Source organism: Hypomesus nipponensis, chromosome 18 (assembly GCF_054491055.1).
Source record: "Hypomesus nipponensis isolate SF chromosome 18, ASM5449105v1, whole genome shotgun sequence".
Classification (NCBI taxonomy): Eukaryota; Metazoa; Chordata; class Actinopteri; order Osmeriformes; family Osmeridae; genus Hypomesus; species Hypomesus nipponensis.
Window position 1 is genome coordinate 16,696,576 of NC_140378.1, and position 17,233 is coordinate 16,713,808.

Genomic DNA, 17,233 nt, shown 5'->3' on the forward strand with positions numbered 1-17,233 from the left:
GAGGGAGGGGAAGGGAGGGAGACGGAGGGGAAGGGAGGGAGAGGGAGGGGAAGGGAGGGAGAGGGAGGGAGAGGGAGGGGAAGGGAGGGAGACGGAGAGAGAGGGAGGGGAAGGGAGGGAGAGGGAGGGAGACGGAGAGAGAGGGAGGGGAAGGGAGGGAGACGGAGGGGAAGGGAGGGAGAGGGAGGGGAAGGGAGGGAGAGGGAGGGAGAGGGAGGGGAAGGGAGGGAGACGGAGAGAGAGGGAGGGGAAGGGAGGGAGAGGGAGGGAGAGGGAGGAGGGGAGAGAGGGAGGGAGACGGAGAGAGAGGGAGGGGAAGGGAGGGAGACGGAGAGAGAGGGAGGGGAAGGGAGGGAGAGGGAGGGAGACGGAGAGAGAGGGATGGGAAGGGAGGGAGAGGGAGGGGAAGGGAGGGAGAGGGAGGAGGGGAGAGGGAGGGAGACGGAGAGAGAGGGAGGGGAAGGGAGGGAGAGGGAGGAGGGGAGAGGGAGGGAGACGGAGAGAGAGGGAGGGGAAGGGAGGGAGAGGGAGGAGGGGAGAGGGAGGGAGACGGAGAGAGAGGGAGGGGAAGGGAGGGAGAGGGAGGAGGGGAGAGGGAGGGAGACGGAGAGAGAGGGAGGGGAAGGGAGGGAGAGGGAGGAGGGGAGAGGGAGGGAGACGGAGAGAGAGGGAGGGGAAGGGAGGGAGACGGAGAGAGAGGGAGGGGAAGGGAGGGAGAGGGAGGAGGGGAGAGGGAGGGAGACGGAGAGAGAGGGAGGGGAAGGGAGGGAGACACGGAGAGAGAGGGAGGGGAAGGGAGGGAGAGGGAGGAGGGGAGAGGGAGGGAGACGGAGAGAGAGGGAGGGGAAGGGAGGGAGAGGGAGGGGAAGGGAGGGAGAGGGAGGGGGAGGGAGGGAGACGGAGAGAGAGGGAGGGGAAGGGAGGGAGAGGGAGGGAGAGGGAGGGAGGGAAGGGAGGGAGAGGGAAAGAGAGGGAGGGGAAGGGAGGGAGAGGGAGGGGAAGGGAGGGAGAGGGAGGGGGAGGGAGGGAGGGGAAGGGAAGGAGAGAGACGGAGAGAGAGGGAGGGGAAGGGAGGGAGAGGGAGAGGAAGGGAGGGAGAGGGAGGGGAAGGGAGGGAGAGGGAGGGGAGGGAGGGAGAGGGAGGGGGAAGGAGGGAGAGGGAGGGGAAGGGAGGTATACGTACTGGAACCGGAGGGAGTACTGGACTGGGACTGGATGGATACCTATGGGATGGATGGATACCTGACTGGGAACCTACTGAGACGACTGGAAATTCGCACCCAGAGGGATGGGACCTAATAGGGATCGGATGCAGACGGAATAGAGAGGGAATACCCATACCGATCCCATACCTACCTATCTAACGTCATACCTATGGACACCTACAGGGGACCTAACTGCACTGATACCTATGGGATCATATATACCTACATGGACCTACCTATCTATGGGACCTACTGATACGGATGGATCCTACTCTATACCTACTGGACCTACTGGATATGTATGTATGGACCTAACCTACCTACACGTATGGATATACTTACTGTACCTATCTATGGACTGTATGGATATCTACCTAGAACCTACCTGGATATCTATACCTACCTACCTATGTATACCTACTGGGATCTATGTATATGGATACCTATGGACCCACTGGAAACTACTGGATTACCTACCTACCTAACACACGTATATACTGGGATAACTGGACCTATCTGATAGGTACTGGGACCCATGGGATAACTGCATGGACACCTACTCAATCCTACCTACTGTACTGGCAAGGCTACAGACTGTATGGGATGGATGTATACCTATACTATATCAATCCTAGCCTACTGTATAGAATACTGGACCTAATCCTACCTGGACTGGATACTGGATACATACTGGATGGAACCTACCCACAATGGAATACAGGTATATGGACTTATGGGATCCATGGAATGGCATATACAGGGTATGGGAAGGGATGGACACGGAATAGATGGATGGATGGATGGATACCTACTGTATACCTACTGACTATACAGATAGATAGGGTACTGTAAATGGATGCACGGACACCTACAGATATATAGGGATTCCTAACCTGGATGGATACCTAATGGATATTACAGATGGATGGACTCAATCCACGGGGATAGGGTACTGTATGGACCTATATCGAATAGAGGACTCTATGGGAAGGGAGGGAGAGGGAGGGCAGAGGGAGGGAGGGAGACGGAGAGAGAGGGACTGGAAGGGAGGGAGAGGGAGGGGGAGAGGGAGGGAGGGAGACGGAGAGAGAGGGAGGGGAAGGGAGGGAGAGGGAGGGGGAGAGGGAGGGAGGGAGGGAGACGGAGAGAGAGGGAGGGGAAGGGAGGGAGAGGGAGGGGGAGAGGGAGGGAGGGAGACGGAGAGAGAGGGAGGGGGAAGGGAGGGAAAGGGAGGGGGAGAGGGAGGGAGGGAGACGGAGAGAGAGGGAGGGGAAGGGAGGGAGAGGGAGGGGAGAGGGAGGGAGGGAGACGGAGAGAGAGGGAGGGGAAGGGAGGGAGAGGGAGGGGGAGAGGGAGGGAGGGAGGGAGACGGAGAGAGAGGGAGGGGGAAGGGAGGGGAGAGGGAGGGGGAGAGGGAGGGAGGGAGACGGAGAGAGAGGGAGGGGAAGGAGGGAGAGGGAGGGGGAGAGGGAGGGAGGGAGACGGAGAGAGAGGGAGGGAAGGGAGGGAGAGGGAGGGGGAGAGGGAGGGAGGGAGACGGAGAGAGAGGGAGGGGAAGGGAGGGAGAGGGAGGGGGAGAGGGAGGGAGGGAGTCGGAGAGAGAGGGAGGGGAAGGGAGGGAGAGGGAGGGAGAGGAGAGGGAGGGAGACGGAGAGAGAGGGAGGGGAAGGGAGGGAGAGGGAGGGGGAGAGGGAGGGAGGGAGACGGAGAGAGAGGGAGGGGAAGGGAGGGAGAGGGAGGGGGAGAGGGAGGGAGGGAGACGGAGAGAGAGGGAGGGGAAGGGAGGGAGGGGAAGGGAAGGGAGGGACAGAGAAGGAGGGAGGGAGGCGCAGAGAGAGAAAGGCAGCGAGAGAGAGAGAGAGAGAGAGAGAGAGAGAGGGGGGGGGAGGGGGATAGAGTGAAAAAACTGAGGGGGAAAGAGAGATGTTTCAAACACTCAAGTCACTGCCACACCATACCACAGCTGCAAGCTCCCAATACTAAACCTCACCTTGTGACTTATTCGAGGGTTGCTGCTCTATTGTGCAGTGTGTTTGTGTGTGTGTGTGTTTGTGTGTGTGGTGGTTCAGAGGCCTAGCTGTGTGGTGGAAGAGTGCTGCTCTCTCTCTCTCTCTCTCTCTCTCTCTCTCCTCAGCCTCCATCTGCCCTTTCTGTTATGAAGCTAATGCTGACGAGCAGCAGGATTACTGTAAATCTGACTTCAAAGGAGGCCTTCAACACACACACACACACACACACACACATACACACACGTAATTTATTTCTAACACGTTCTCTTTCTTAGCATGACATACACTTCTTGTCAATGTCCACTTTTCCTCACACATGCTGTAAAACTCCACTCCCATCCAAATCTAGTGCTGTTGAAATGAGACACTCTGCAACTCCAAATGACCGAGCTACGTGTGAACATCGTATCCACTGTACGTCTAGACATCTCAGTAGCCGGGGGTGTTGGAAGCTCGGAGTGTTGGTGTGGCAGTTCTCTTCTCATGCATGCTGTGACCAGGCTGATAGGGGAGGGAGGGAGGGAGAGATCCTCCCATTCAGGACAGTGATGGGGAAACCACCTGACTCAGCACTCCCTCCTCGCCTCCTCTCCTGGGTCTCTCCCTCTGCTCTCCTCCTCCATCCATCCATCTCTTCCTCGACATTCCTCTGCCCTCTTTTCCCTGCGCTTGACTGGCTCCCTCCCTCGACGCATCTCCAATTCTTTCTCACCCTCCTTCCCTCCCTCCCTCCCCCTCGCTCTTTTCTTTACCCTGCTGTGTGCGTGTGCGTGCGCGTGTGTATGCGTGCAGGGAATGTCCTTGACAATTTCCTCTCCACGTCTCTGCATCTCTCTCGCTCGGTTGGAGGTCTGCAGAGTTGTGTGTGTGTGTGTGTGTGTGCACATCCATACCTGTGTGTTTGAGCCTGTGTGTTATACTGCATGTATGTGTGTGTGTCCTTGATCCTGGCCCAAGAGTGAATCAGCAGATGGCTCACTGCTGGAACATTTCTCCCTCACCACTCACCTCCTCATGCTGGCTAGAACCTCAGACCTTCACTCCTGCCCACCTGTCTGATTGACCTTCTCCCTGCTCTAGTATCTAGATCCCAACCTATTTTACTACCTAGAACCTATTCCAGGACCCACAGCAGAGCATCTATTCTAGTAAGAAGAGTCAGGTGGCTGAGCGGGTAGAGCATCAGGCTAGTAATCCGAAGGTTGCCAGTTCGATTCCCGGCCTGTGCACATGACGTTGTGTCCTTGGGCAAGGCACTTCACCCTACTTGCCTCAGGGAGAATGCCCCTGTACTTACTGTAAGTCGCTCTGGATAAGAGCGTCTGCTAAATGACTAAATGTAGTACGACTGTGTATCCTTAGCTAATGCCAGCTAGCCAGCCAGCCCGCTGTTAGCTGGCAGTCCTTGACTGTGTGTCAGGCCTGTCAGTGAGTCTTGTGTGCAGGATGTGGTCCCAGCGGCAGGCTGTCATGTGCTCCCTGTCACACAGGGGCCAACGGGTGGCGCTGCTGCAGACGAGCCCGTGTCAATGAGCCTCTTTGTGTTTATCTCTGCGGCTTGGTTACGGAATGCAGTAGGGATGACACACACACACACACACGTGCGCCACATCGCCTCAAGCGCCCGCACACAGACGCACACAGACCCTCGTAGACGTACGGACACACAAGGCACAAGCATCCTCACAAAGAACAGGAATATTGCTAATATGGTAATGCCCGTCAGGCCCTGAGCATGTACTGTGAGAAATATCTGTAATGTGATGCAAATGCGCGTAGGCGCTCACACACACAGGCCCACACACACACACACACACCATGGAGCGTCTCAGAATGTCAGTGTTTTGCAGGCTTACTTTGAGCTTTTTCGAATGGTATAGCATCGCAGGGAGACAGAAACAACACACACACGCACACACACACCTGGAAACGACTTAATCCCAAAGCCCCTAAGAGTGAGCTCTAAGCGCTAGGATATGACTCTATCACGACAAAGTCCTGGGGAATAAGGAGGATGCAGAGAGAGGACAGGAAAGGAGAGAAGAAGAAAGGACTGGAAGGAGGGGCGGGGGAGACCTCATCCTCTGGGCATAGCTAAACTGAGAATGGACAGGATATGACACAACAGTGGTACTTCCTGTCACCATGAGCAGCGGTCTCTTGATATTTGCCGAGGAAGGTGCTGGTCTATCCTGTGGTTGTTTATCAAGCCGTGGATGTCTGTGGAGTTCAGTGTTTAAATATACTCTTTTCCTTTGCTTTAGTTGCCTTGATGGGGGCGTGTGCTACGACAGCGACGAAGCCGCCGCCTTCTCCATTTCCAGCCTATCGAATCGCTCCTCTCCGTTGTCCTGGCGCCAGGGCCAGGCCAGTCCTCGACTACAAGCTGGCGACGCCCCCTCCACAGGTCACACCCAGTCGCACGGCCCCATTCGTCTAAGCCACACCTCCCGCATCCAGCTCATCGAGGGATTGGATGCCACGGACCAAGCCCATCTGAAGAAGGGGGGTTACCTTAGCGACAGCGACCTAGGGGGCAAAAGTCCAACGGAGGATGAAGATGATGATGACGACGACGACGACCTGGTTAATGGGTAAGTCCTCTTTCCTCTATCTACAAACAAATCAGTGTCAGGGATGTTCCTCATAGCACCTAGCATAAGCCACCTGTCTTCCCTTCCTCACTGTGTACAGTACATGAACCTGGATAGAATAGACATAAAAATAATACGTTAGAATAGAACAACATCGCGAATGCTCAGCTGGTTTCTCTGGTTACAGAAGACCTATAGAACCGAGTCCACCTGTTTAGTTACGGCACCATCTCCACCTGTCCGTGCCAACGATCAGAGAGCTCAGCTCGCTTTAGGAGCACCTGGGAGCACTTATCCTGGGTGTTGTAACCAAGCCCGTGATTAGTGGTTTTCCAGCTCAACTGAAGTCTTGGTCAAATCTTCTGCTCTGAATTAAAGAGGGCCCCCTCGAAGAGCTGGCTCTGCTGTTGGCAGATGTAGGCCCCCTGGCGCAGCAAAGCTCTGCCATAGTCAGGCGTGGGCCCTCTGGCAGAGCAAGGTAATTATGTCACTGTCAGTGGGCCCCCTTGCAGAGCATGGTTGTGTCATATTCAGCTGTGGGCCCCCTGGCGGAGCTGGCTGTGTGTTAGTGGACCTCCTCGTGGAGCTGCTGGTGTTAGTCACTCGGACCCCTTTGGCAGAGATGAACAGCAGATGTCTGTGGTAAATCTGTCGGTTTTATCTTTGACTTGGTCTGACCTGATTCAATTAGATTCATCCTGTTTGAGGTATGTGCAGAATGTGTTCCTGAGCAGCGTGACGAGCCCTACACAAGATATGTTGGAGCTGAGCGAATTCTCTGAATTGATTCAGGCAAGTGCTCAACTTTTGGGCATGTGCGTGTGTTTGTGTGTGTTCGTTTTAGTACGTGTGTCTGTGTTGTGTGCGCAGCAGGTAAGGTGTGGCTGATTTGCCGCAGGTAATCTTCTGGACATTTCTAACAACGCATCCCCCTCCTCTCTCACACACACACACACACACTACAAACACCTTTTCCCAGAAGCCTCCGCAGAACAGACCTGCTGGTTCCTGGTTGCCATAGCGACCCTCTTCCTGAGACTCACCGGGGTAACAAGGTGTTGGCTGCTGTGTCCGCTCTGACCTTGATTTGCACAGCAGCACATTATAGATTGGAATCTAATGATCCACATTGTGTGTGTGTGCGCGTGTGTACATCTGGATAATGAGACGATGACCCAAATAGGATGTTTGTGTATTTGTACGGGCTTGTGGTGGACAATTGAATCAAGTGCCTTAATCACAGGTGCAGAAAACAAGCTTGTGACCCAAATACTGTGTGTGTGTGTGTGTGTGTGTGCTTGTGTGTGTGCTTGTGTGTGTGTGTAGAAGCAGAGAGAGAGAGAGTGTGTGACAGCTAAACCTGCCCAGCAGGCCAACAGCTGTGGTGGTGTGTGTGTGTGTGTGTGTGTGTGTGTGTGTGTGAGAGGACCTGGCCAAGCAGGAACCCTGGCCTGCTGCGTGTCATCTCAGAGAGGGCGTGTCCCCCGGGCCTGTCACATGTCTGGATGAGGTCAGAGGATGAGGTCAGAGGATGAGGTCAGAGGATGAGGTCAGAGCTTCTCGTCCTCCGTGTGGGGTTCCTCTGGGGGAGTTCCCCGGGCGTCTGCACACGCTCTGTCCACCACACGCTCTGTCCACCACACGCTCTGTCCACCACACGCTCTGTCCACCACACGCTCTGTCCACCACACGCTCTGTCCAACACACGCTCTGTCCACCACACGCTCTGTCCACCACACGCTCTGTCCAACACACGCTCTGTCCACCACACGCTCTGTCCACCACACGCTCTGTCCACCACACGGCCTCTTCGGATCCTCGCACTCGAACGCTGCACCACGCTGTCCCGCACTGTGTCACACACAACAACTACCCAGGGCCCTGGCTCTGCATGACTGTGTGTGTGAACAGAGAATAGCCCTTGCCCTCTAGACCACTCTCTAGACCACTCTAGACCACTAGAGGGCAGGCTGGAGCAGTGGAAAGTCATTGACATTGCGTGTGTGTGTATTCACACGTGTGTATTGGAGGGTAGAGGCATGTTATTCCTTGAACCTCACTTCCTCCTCCCAAGCTGTCTTCTCTGTTTAGCTCCACACCAGGGGACTCACCCAGCTCATCATTTATTACACACGCTCCATACATTACACACACACACACTGCCATATAGAGGTCAAACTACACACATCTTTATACCCTCATGTATAATACATCAGGATTCTCTCACATGCATTATATATCACACACTCTCTCTCTCTCTCTCTCTCTCTCTCTCTCTCTCTCTCTCTCTCTCTCTCTCTCTCTCTCTCTCTCTCTCTCTCTCTCTCTCTCTCTCTCTCTCTCTTTGTTTGGGTTATGAATGTGTCCCTCTCTTTATTCTGGGCAGCTTTATTCCTAGGAAACTGGTTCTTTTAACACTAGTTGAGTTTGCGTTTGAGGAAAGATTATCAAGCGTTTTGGGTTCTTTAAAAATTGCCTTTGACAATAGTATGAATCACCTTTTGGGGAAAGGTTGAGTGAAGTAATGACTATGCTCTGACTCCAGAACTACCCCCCCCTCCACACACACACACACACACACACAGACACACACTCCCCTGCCTCCTGCAGGCTCTCAGTTACACACACGTCATCCTCACTGGAAAACACCAGGGACCTGCGGAGTAGGGCCACCACCTGTGTGTGTGTGTGTGTGTGTGTCAGTGGGGTCACCATCAGGTCAGAAGGTCTATAGAATGGATGTGATACAATCTCACTAGCAGGAGGAGGAGTAGGGATAATCTAAACACCAATAGTCAGTTACTGCACACGCACACCTGCACACACACACACAGGATCACAGACACACATCGATGTCTAACATCGATTGAGACTCGAGCATTGATAACGGGCAATCAAAGACAAACACACACACACCGCACACGTGCGTCTGATTGGCCGCGTGTGTCGCTTGTTTTCTGCCCCGCTGAGTGCAGACGCTTTCATTTACGGATGGCAGAGTCCATTCCTCGGCAACGACCGGTTAGCAACAACGCTGTTTCCATAGTTACTCTCCGAGACGTGCCGGTTCACTGCACAACCGTCTGAATTATGAAAAACCTCGGTTCAGTGTAGGACACAGACACACACACACACACACACAGGCCTCGTGTTTTGCATGCTTTCGAGGGCGCTGGTTGGATTGTAATGTTTGGGGAAGGCTCTTTGTTCACCGTGTCAGTAAAGGAGGTGTGGAGCTGAGTGTGTTGTCTTGAGTGTGTGGGGGAACTGAAAGACAGCAAATCAACATTGCACACCCAGAGAGCTTTGTAGATCCTTGTTATCTGCATGTTCTGTTAAAACGTGTTGACATTGCTTTGGTTAAGAAGTAGCAGACCACCTCTGGCTGAGCGTTATTTGACCGCTATTCGACTGTCGAGGGTGGAGCTGCAATAAGCTGTTACTGAACACACTCTGCTCCTCATTGTGAACCCCCTCGCCTTCTGCCCACACTCCCCTCATCCAGATAAGACTTCTTGTTGACCTCTGTGCATTTGGCCTCTGTGTGAGTGTGTTTGCTTTTGTGGGAGAGAGAGGGGGAGAAGGAGAGAGAAAGCAAGGAGAAAGAGAGACAGGAGTTGAGTGAGAGGGGAGGAGAGACAGAAGGAGAGAGAGGGGGAGAGAGAGTGTGAGAGGGAGAGAGATTGCTTGACCAACCTTGAATACTAGACATCCCCTAAGCTCTGTTCCTAGCTCTTTGTCTCGCCCTGCTGGTCAAAACAGAGTAGTGCTCTCATTCTCCTGTGGTGTGTGTGTGTGTGTGTGTGTGTGTGTGTAGTGAGGTAGCATCCATCAGCCAGCCATCAAAATCATCCTGAGCCCAGTATACAGACATGTTCACATCAGGCCAGGTCCCGAGGACCTGTGTGGAACAGCACATCTGTCCAGACTGAGGACCTAGTCAGAGAACTGTCAAACCTGGCTCAGAGCAGTCGTGTGTGGGTGTGTGTGTGTGTGTGTGTGTGTGTGTGACCGCCCACATCTGGAACTGCTTTGCTGTCATAGGGGAGGGGGGGGGTTCCCGCTGGTGTGTGAAGGAACACGAGCCCCTCGCTGGGTGTGACGCCCAGGGCTTCCCTGCTCCCAGCTCTCCGGCCCCATGACTCACAGGAGTCCAGTTCCAGGACCACTCCCATAACACATCACCCTCACCTCTCCCTGAAGACAGCTCGCCACTTCTCTGATCAGAGGCCGGGGGGAGGAAAGGAGGGAAGGAAGGAGAAGATATGGAGGGTGGGGGTGGTAGCTCAGCAGATAGTGTCTCAGAGCCTGTCTCATAAGAACGTAGTCACTCACACAGACACGCCCACGTCCCCTCACATTTAGTCGACAGCAAGGGAACTACAGGGCCCTGCATGGGCGGTGGCACGTTGTCTCCACTGTCAATGTGCGTGGACAGTTTATTTGTTTCTCTATTAGGAATCCAATCCCCGGAGCCTGTTGACAACTTCGGCGGAACCAAACGCTTATTGTCATTAGCAACTCTAATCCCGTCTGGGTGGGTTGTTTTCCATTTTGGTAATATCCTTAAAATTCAAGTCATGGCACAGATTAGTTCACATGTCGCTACTGTCACCATAACAGATGGCAAGTGTGTGTGCAAGGTTTCCACCAGGACTGTCCGTCATTGTGTGTGTGTGTAGCGTACTGTATGTGGGTGTGGGGTTCTGCGTCTGTCCATGATGCTGGTGAGTCAGGTTGGAAGTATGTGTGAGGGTGTGTATTGTTCCTGTCAGTTCCTACCTGCTCTCTCTGCACGGTGCTTGCTCTGCTGGCTCGGCCTGCTCAGTGCAGCGTGTAATCAATTGCTTTTCCTGTCATTAGAGAGTTGATGGAGCGAGGGAGAGCCTTGTTCCTTTGTTCTGTTGTGTGTGTGTGTGCGTGCGTGCGTGCGTGTGTGTGCGCAAGAGAGGACACCCGCAGAGCACACACACCTGCCACACACACAGTTAGCTACTCAGATGTCCCACAGGAAACAGTCACACTCCCAGTATGACTTATTCTGTTTTCTCTCTTGTTTGACTAATCAGAATGGTTTACTAATGAACAGACAGAGCTCAGTGCTGGGGTTCCAGGGTAGCGGTTTAACACAGCACCGTGGGAGACGGGTCAGAATGACATCCACCCCAGCCCATTTATTGTTACAGCACCGAACAAAAGATATCTGTGTTCTATGCTAAATCATGGTGAAATACAGTAACTGAAACGTAACCAAACAGGTTGATGACATGCACACACCCAAACAGACACAGGATACAATCTCACACCCCTCCCTGCATTTACATTAGTCTACTCAGATCAATCCACAGGACATAAAGCTCCATTGTTTGTGTTCAGATTTGTCCTGTTTTGTAGATGCTGGGGGTTCAAGCCTAAACTGCCCCCCGCCCCCGTCCCCCCCTTCCCCACACACATATGGCATCATTAATAACCTATTTAATACCATTATTAACCCACATACGACACCACCGTAAACAGGAAACTCAAAGGCCACAGACAGATAGCACAATCCAAACCCAGTGTAAGTGCAGCAGCACAGAGCAGGGGCTTCCCATGGAGAGCACAGGCGCTTGTTGCAGCAACACCTCTCCAGTCCTGCCGGTTCAGAGCTACAGGGGAGGTTTGGCTGCAGCAGACGTTGGGAAACAGCAGACTGATGTTGAGCAACAAACAAAGCCTGGGAACAGCAAAGTCAGCCCTAGCTGGCAACTTACATACTGTGGGGTGGGGGGGGGAGGTAGAGGGAGGGAGGGAGGGAGAGGTAGAGGGAGGGAGGGAGGGAGGGAGGGAGGGAGGGAGGGAGGGAGGGAGGGAGGGAGGGAGGGAGGGAGGGAGGGAGGGAGGGAGGGAGGGAGGGAGGGGGGGGGGGGGGGGGGAGAGGGGGAGACAGGCAGAGGGAGAATGAATGAAAAATGACCCCCCAACTCCACACACACGCCAACTAGAGACAGCTCTCCTGTTCCCTACAGCATTTTGTGACTGTCTAATTCTGAGGACACTCCTAAAGACTTTCTGTGTTTCCAGACATCCTGTCCACGCCAAGCCATCGTCAAGGCTACTGTTGCCTAGACGCCCCCCTGGCGAGAGTGAGTAAATCTCTATAGAGAGACGCTGGGGTATAATCCACGCTAATCCCTGCCTTCCTCATATGCTGCTGGGGAGAAATAATAGACAACTAGGAGAGCTTGTCAGCAGTCTGGAGTGTGTGTGTACGTGTGTGTGTGCGCGTGTGTGAACCGTGTGTATGGGACCCCCACGTAGTTCTGAGGGATGAGTTACCATGTCAACAGCATGACAGTGCTGAGAAAATAAACTGAGTGTGTGTGACCACTACTTTCCCTTTTCCAGAGGTCACCATGTCATGGCTTTTGCCCAACGGCCAATTTCACCTCATTTCCTCAGTGGCTAGCAGTGGACTGATCCACCACTTCCTAAAACGCTCGGTTTACAGAGAAGAACGTTTTCTTCCACGATGAAGTGAGCTCACCATTTATACCTCCACAGGAGATGAATACATCACCTCACATGCCTGTTATTTCTGGAGTAACTGACACAAGGCACTTCACTTTAGTGACCAGCAATATCTGTGTTCTGTTTGACCACATTCCACATCTTAGTTTTTTCCTCTCCTCTCCTTTCTCCTCCTCCCCCTTCCTTGATCCGTCCGTCCGTCCGTCCATCCATCAAGCAGACACCCTGGGAGGCCCTGCTGGGGGTCTGTGTGTCAGAAGAGAGGGCAGGTCAACAGTTGTGTGTATCTGAGGGGGGAGAGCGTGTCCATGCGTGCACAAGTGATGTTTTGTGTGGGGCGTGCGTATGTGAGTGCGATTGGCTACTTTCCTTGTCATCAGAGATAGGGTGGGCGGGGAGCAGGGGGGGGGCAGGGGGGGGGCGGGTCAGGAAATGATCAGGTACATTCCGGAGGAGTTTGGTTCCCACGCTGACCGGCCTATCCGTTCCCACCTTGCAGGACCCTCTCGGGCCACAGTGTCCGGTCGGCCTTTAATTCCTACTCTACTGCCCTTCAGGGGGTGAATTAATCTGCACGGTCTAAGGCAAGCTTTGAAGGCCTCAGGGGATTGTTGGAGGGAAGGCACACACACACACACACTCAGATTAACTCACACACACTGGTGGGGGGGGCGGGGGGTGGAAGTTAAACAGTGGTGTGAAGGGGTCTTGAAATGCGCATGAGAATGAAGTAACTCCCCCCAATGACCCCCCACGGACCCATTCACTGAACCTGTTCAGGAGTTACGCACCCTTCCCCTGCCTCTCTTGCCCTGCTTCTGTCCCTCTCTCACCCATTCCTTCTCTCTCTCTATCGCCCTGTTCTCTTGCGGGGTCTCCCTATCTCACGGCCTCCCCTCACCCCCCGACCTCTCCCATTTCTCACCCTTCACCTTTTTTCTGTCCTCTTTCATCCCCTCTCCCGCCATCTTCCAAACTCTCCTCTCCACCTCTGTCAAGAGCTTTTCATTCAGTAAAAATGTCCAAAATCTTGTTCTGCTTAAGGAGCACACTGACACCAACAGTTGTTAAAGTGTGTGTGAGGGGTGGGGTGGGGTGTTTGGTTCAGTGTGTAAAAGCAAATCTGGCATGATGAGGGTTCGTCTTTACTGCAGAATTGCAGGATCGCAGGACCTACAGATGCTAGTAAGTATGAAGCCTCTTGAGTTAGAGGTCACTTTGAAGTACAATGGGTTCCCTTTTTCTGTCTGAAGGGACTTCATGGGTTTCATGCTCGGTTGAGGAGAGACAGAGGGCAGATTCATGGACGAGAAAGTGAGCCTAATTGGGTCTATCTTTATGTCTTAGACCTTCTAAGGTTCCTGAACTTTCTTCTCAAGGTCCTGGTGCACCACTTACTGTTCACCGCAAGACCATCTTTCCAGACCCCGGAACACACACATGCACATTCACTGCACAAATAGGAGAGAGAGACTAAACACACACACACATATAAACACACACACACACTTTGTGCTGTTGTAGGTGGTACAACATCGATCCATCTTTTGGTACTGTGTAGAATTTATAATTTAATGTTGGGTACCTCCTTGGGGCTGATGGCAGGAGGCCTGAATAACTCTGCAGGAAAGTGTCTGTGTGGGTGTGTGTGGTGCTGGGGGGGTGTCTACATGTGTGCATGGGTAGGCATGCACATGGCTATGAGTGGGGACTTGTCTGTGCTTGTGTCTGTCTGTGTGTCTGTGTGTGTGTGTGTGTGTGTGTGTCCACAGCAGTATGTAAAGAATGCCTGTCTGTTGAGATACTTATAGCATTTGTGGTCTCGGAACCCAGGACACAGGATCTGAACTCAGGATCTGATCTGGAGGAGTGGATCAAATGTATTCGCAGTTTCAGTAAATGGAAAAAATGCCAGATCGGCAAGTATTATTTTTCTTTAAATTAATATATCTATTTAGGGATATGACTTCTTGATGATAGACCTTTCAGTATAGTGAGTCTTCTAGACTAGATAATAGGCTTTTCCAGTGGATATGTGTGTGTGTGTGTGTGTGTGTGCGTGTGTGTGTGCGTGCGTGCGTGAGAGAGTGAGTGAATAGGTCTGTGGAGAGCCAGTCAGTTGTGCAGTAGCTGTGTGGATGTTTGTCTCTATCTCTGGGTGGTGTTGATGGGAGGGGGGCGTAGGGCACTTCAGCGCTGGGGTGTGAAAGCTATCTCAGGTCCGCTTGGTCAGGGGAAGAAGGGAGTCCTAAGTGAAAGAGGGAGTTTGATAGAGGGGGGAGTAGCGTGCTTTCTGGGGGGTGCAATGGGGTATTCCAGGTCTGGTGTGTGTATGTGTGTGTGTGTGTGTTTGTTCCGCTGTGTGTGTTTCACAGCTGATAAGAGGGATGAGAGTTCCCAGGTCTCTCTCTCTCTTCGCTCTTTCATCTGCGGGCCGGTGGAGGAGAGGAGAGACAGGTTCCCAGGGTCATCAGTCTGACCCTGCCTGCACTCTGTCATTACTGCATGACATCACCACCTTCTCACACTGTCCACCCGGCGGGACACACACCGAGACGCGCTGGCCTCGCACACACACAATGTGGCCACGAAACGGATCCCAACAGGCAAGTCAGTGGGAGAAACGTCAAGAAAGAGAGGGGCGAGAGAAACGGAGACAGAGACACAGACAGACAGAAACACACAAAGACGGAGATATAGACAGAGGGAGGAAGACGCAGAGAGAGACAGAGAATTAAAAGCCTCGGATAAGTGATGACTAAACAGAGAGGATTGGATAGAGAGGGGGGGAGAGAGACATGCCTGGACATGACTCAGTGGCCAAAGAGGTGTATGGGAGAACGAGGGAAGGAGGTGGTGCCTCAGCTGTAGGCCTACTTCAGATTAGAGAGAGGCGCGAGGAGACATGAATTACACTGATGTCAGACACGGTGAATGAGGGTGTGTGTTTGTGTGTGTGTACGCGTCTCCCCCTGTTAGTGGTGCTAGGCAACGCTGGTGGCAACAGCTCCACACACCTGCAGTTCAGCCTGCCAACTGGCCAATCAGTACTCAGCACCTCCCTAAATACACACAGGGCAATGTCTGCACACACACACACACACACACTCCTCTCTGTGTCCACCTGGTCCTGCATGGTACGGGTGAGCAGTAGAAAGAAGAATCCTCTCTTTGTACCCTCTGTGCTTAAGAAGTGTGTGTTAATGATCTCCTTCTCCCTCCCTCCCTCCCTCCCTCCCTCCCTCCCTCCCTCCCTCCCTCCCTCCCTCCCTCCCTCCCTCCCTCCCTCCCTCCCTCCCTCCCTCCCTCCCTCCCTCCCTCCCTCCCTCCCTCCCTCCCTCCCTCCCTCCCTCACTCACTCACTCACTCACTCACTCACACACTGCACACTGCACAACAAGGACTCTGCTCAACACAGTCTCTTTAGTACCACTTGCCTCTGTACTAAAGAGACTGTGTTAATGATCTCTCTCTTCATTCATTTATCGAGTAGACAGACAGACAGCGCTATTCACTTGGGTGCACTCAGTGTAGAGTGTTTAACCCTGCAGGATGCTGCTGGGGGAAGGGGGGGGGGGCTGAGGTACAAAAAATAGACGATACTGTACCTCCTCTTTTCTTCTTTCAGTCAGCATTCTCTTCTCTGTAACACAAACTGTAGGACCTACCTATTAAATTATTGTGAGCTTCAGCGCCCGCGATGATTGATTTGTAGTTCTGAGAGCTGTTTGAATTAGCAACCCACTCGCCTCCCCAGTGGCGGTAAATTTAATTGCTCATGAGCACATTTGGCACATTGCTAATCAGATAAAGGGACACAAAACTAGTTATATCATACATAGTTCATTCGCATGCTGTAGGGGAAAATCGAACTACACCTAGCCTATATTTGTTTGAGATATTTGCAGATTTTGAATGTAAAGGTGTAGCGCGACCAGTGGTCATTTTGTTTGGTATTCTGGAGATTTAAGATCGTGAAAAGGTTCTTTGACATCTCCCTTTGAGAATGTGATGACTGTGTGGTTATTCTGTGGGTCGCGTGAAAGCCTCTGAGCGCTTTGGAAAGAATCACAGCTGGTTGCGATCAGAGAATGAAGGGAGAGAGAAGGAGGAGGAATTTGGGGGTGTTGCCTGTCATTCCCCCGGTCCCCCACCCTCCCTCTCTCTCTCTCTTCCTCCATGTGAGTCGGGGAAGAGTGAAGCCCCACTGCGGGAGTGTGTCAGTAGCGCAGACTCATACAGGCACTTACCGTTAACAGCAGCGGAGAGAACCCGGTGGATTTCTTTTGCATATACCGTACTGTAGTATGCCAAACGGGAACAAAGCCGCGTAAAGGATGAGCGGGCGCGTGCTTAACGGGAAAATGCTGCAGCTACCGGCGCAGCGTGCCGGGAGGACAATGCACTTTCTGTCAAGGTAAGGGATGAGAGCCGTGGACGTGTAATTTCCTATCATGTACAATGCTGCTCGTTTCCGGCTTAAGGGTCGACAATTCGTTGCTGAAATGTGGTTGGTACTGAAGTCAAGTTGACCGTTGTTCTTTTTTCTTAATGTTAACTATGGCAGGCTGTTTACAGTTGTTCATAGAGAAAAACAAATTGAGATTGAATAGTTGAAAGGTGACTGATATTGCACTGTAGGCTGCGGTGCGTAAAAAGGAGGGAAGGAAGCATTTCAGTGATCAATGTACACTACCTAAAGCAGCAGACTACTTATGACAGAAATATCAAAAATAGATACATGCAATATGAGAGAAGATTTTCAAAGCTCTCTTCTACTTTTATAAAGGGTACTTTAAATGTGCGCTTTGTGTCGGACGAATGTTCCGCCAACTCCAATGCAAATGATTAACATAGCTTAGTTATCTCTGCATTTGAATGAGATCTTTTTTTCTCCGCAATTCGCGTTAGTAAG

The 17,233-nt window shown here is 52.7% G+C and overlaps 1 protein-coding gene across 2 annotated transcripts in view; it reads left to right on the forward strand.

Annotated features, from left to right (window-relative positions):
• Positions 1-17,233, forward strand: part of LOC146252452 (neuron navigator 1-like) — an 86,854-nt gene that overhangs the window by 33,657 nt on the left and 35,964 nt on the right. For both annotated transcript variants that reach the window (XM_084680017.1, XM_084680016.1), the window contains exon 6: positions 5,479-5,808. In XM_084680017.1, the coding sequence (XP_084536143.1) occupies positions 5,479-5,808 (330 nt within the window). The remainder of the gene's footprint in view (positions 1-5,478; positions 5,809-17,233) is intronic.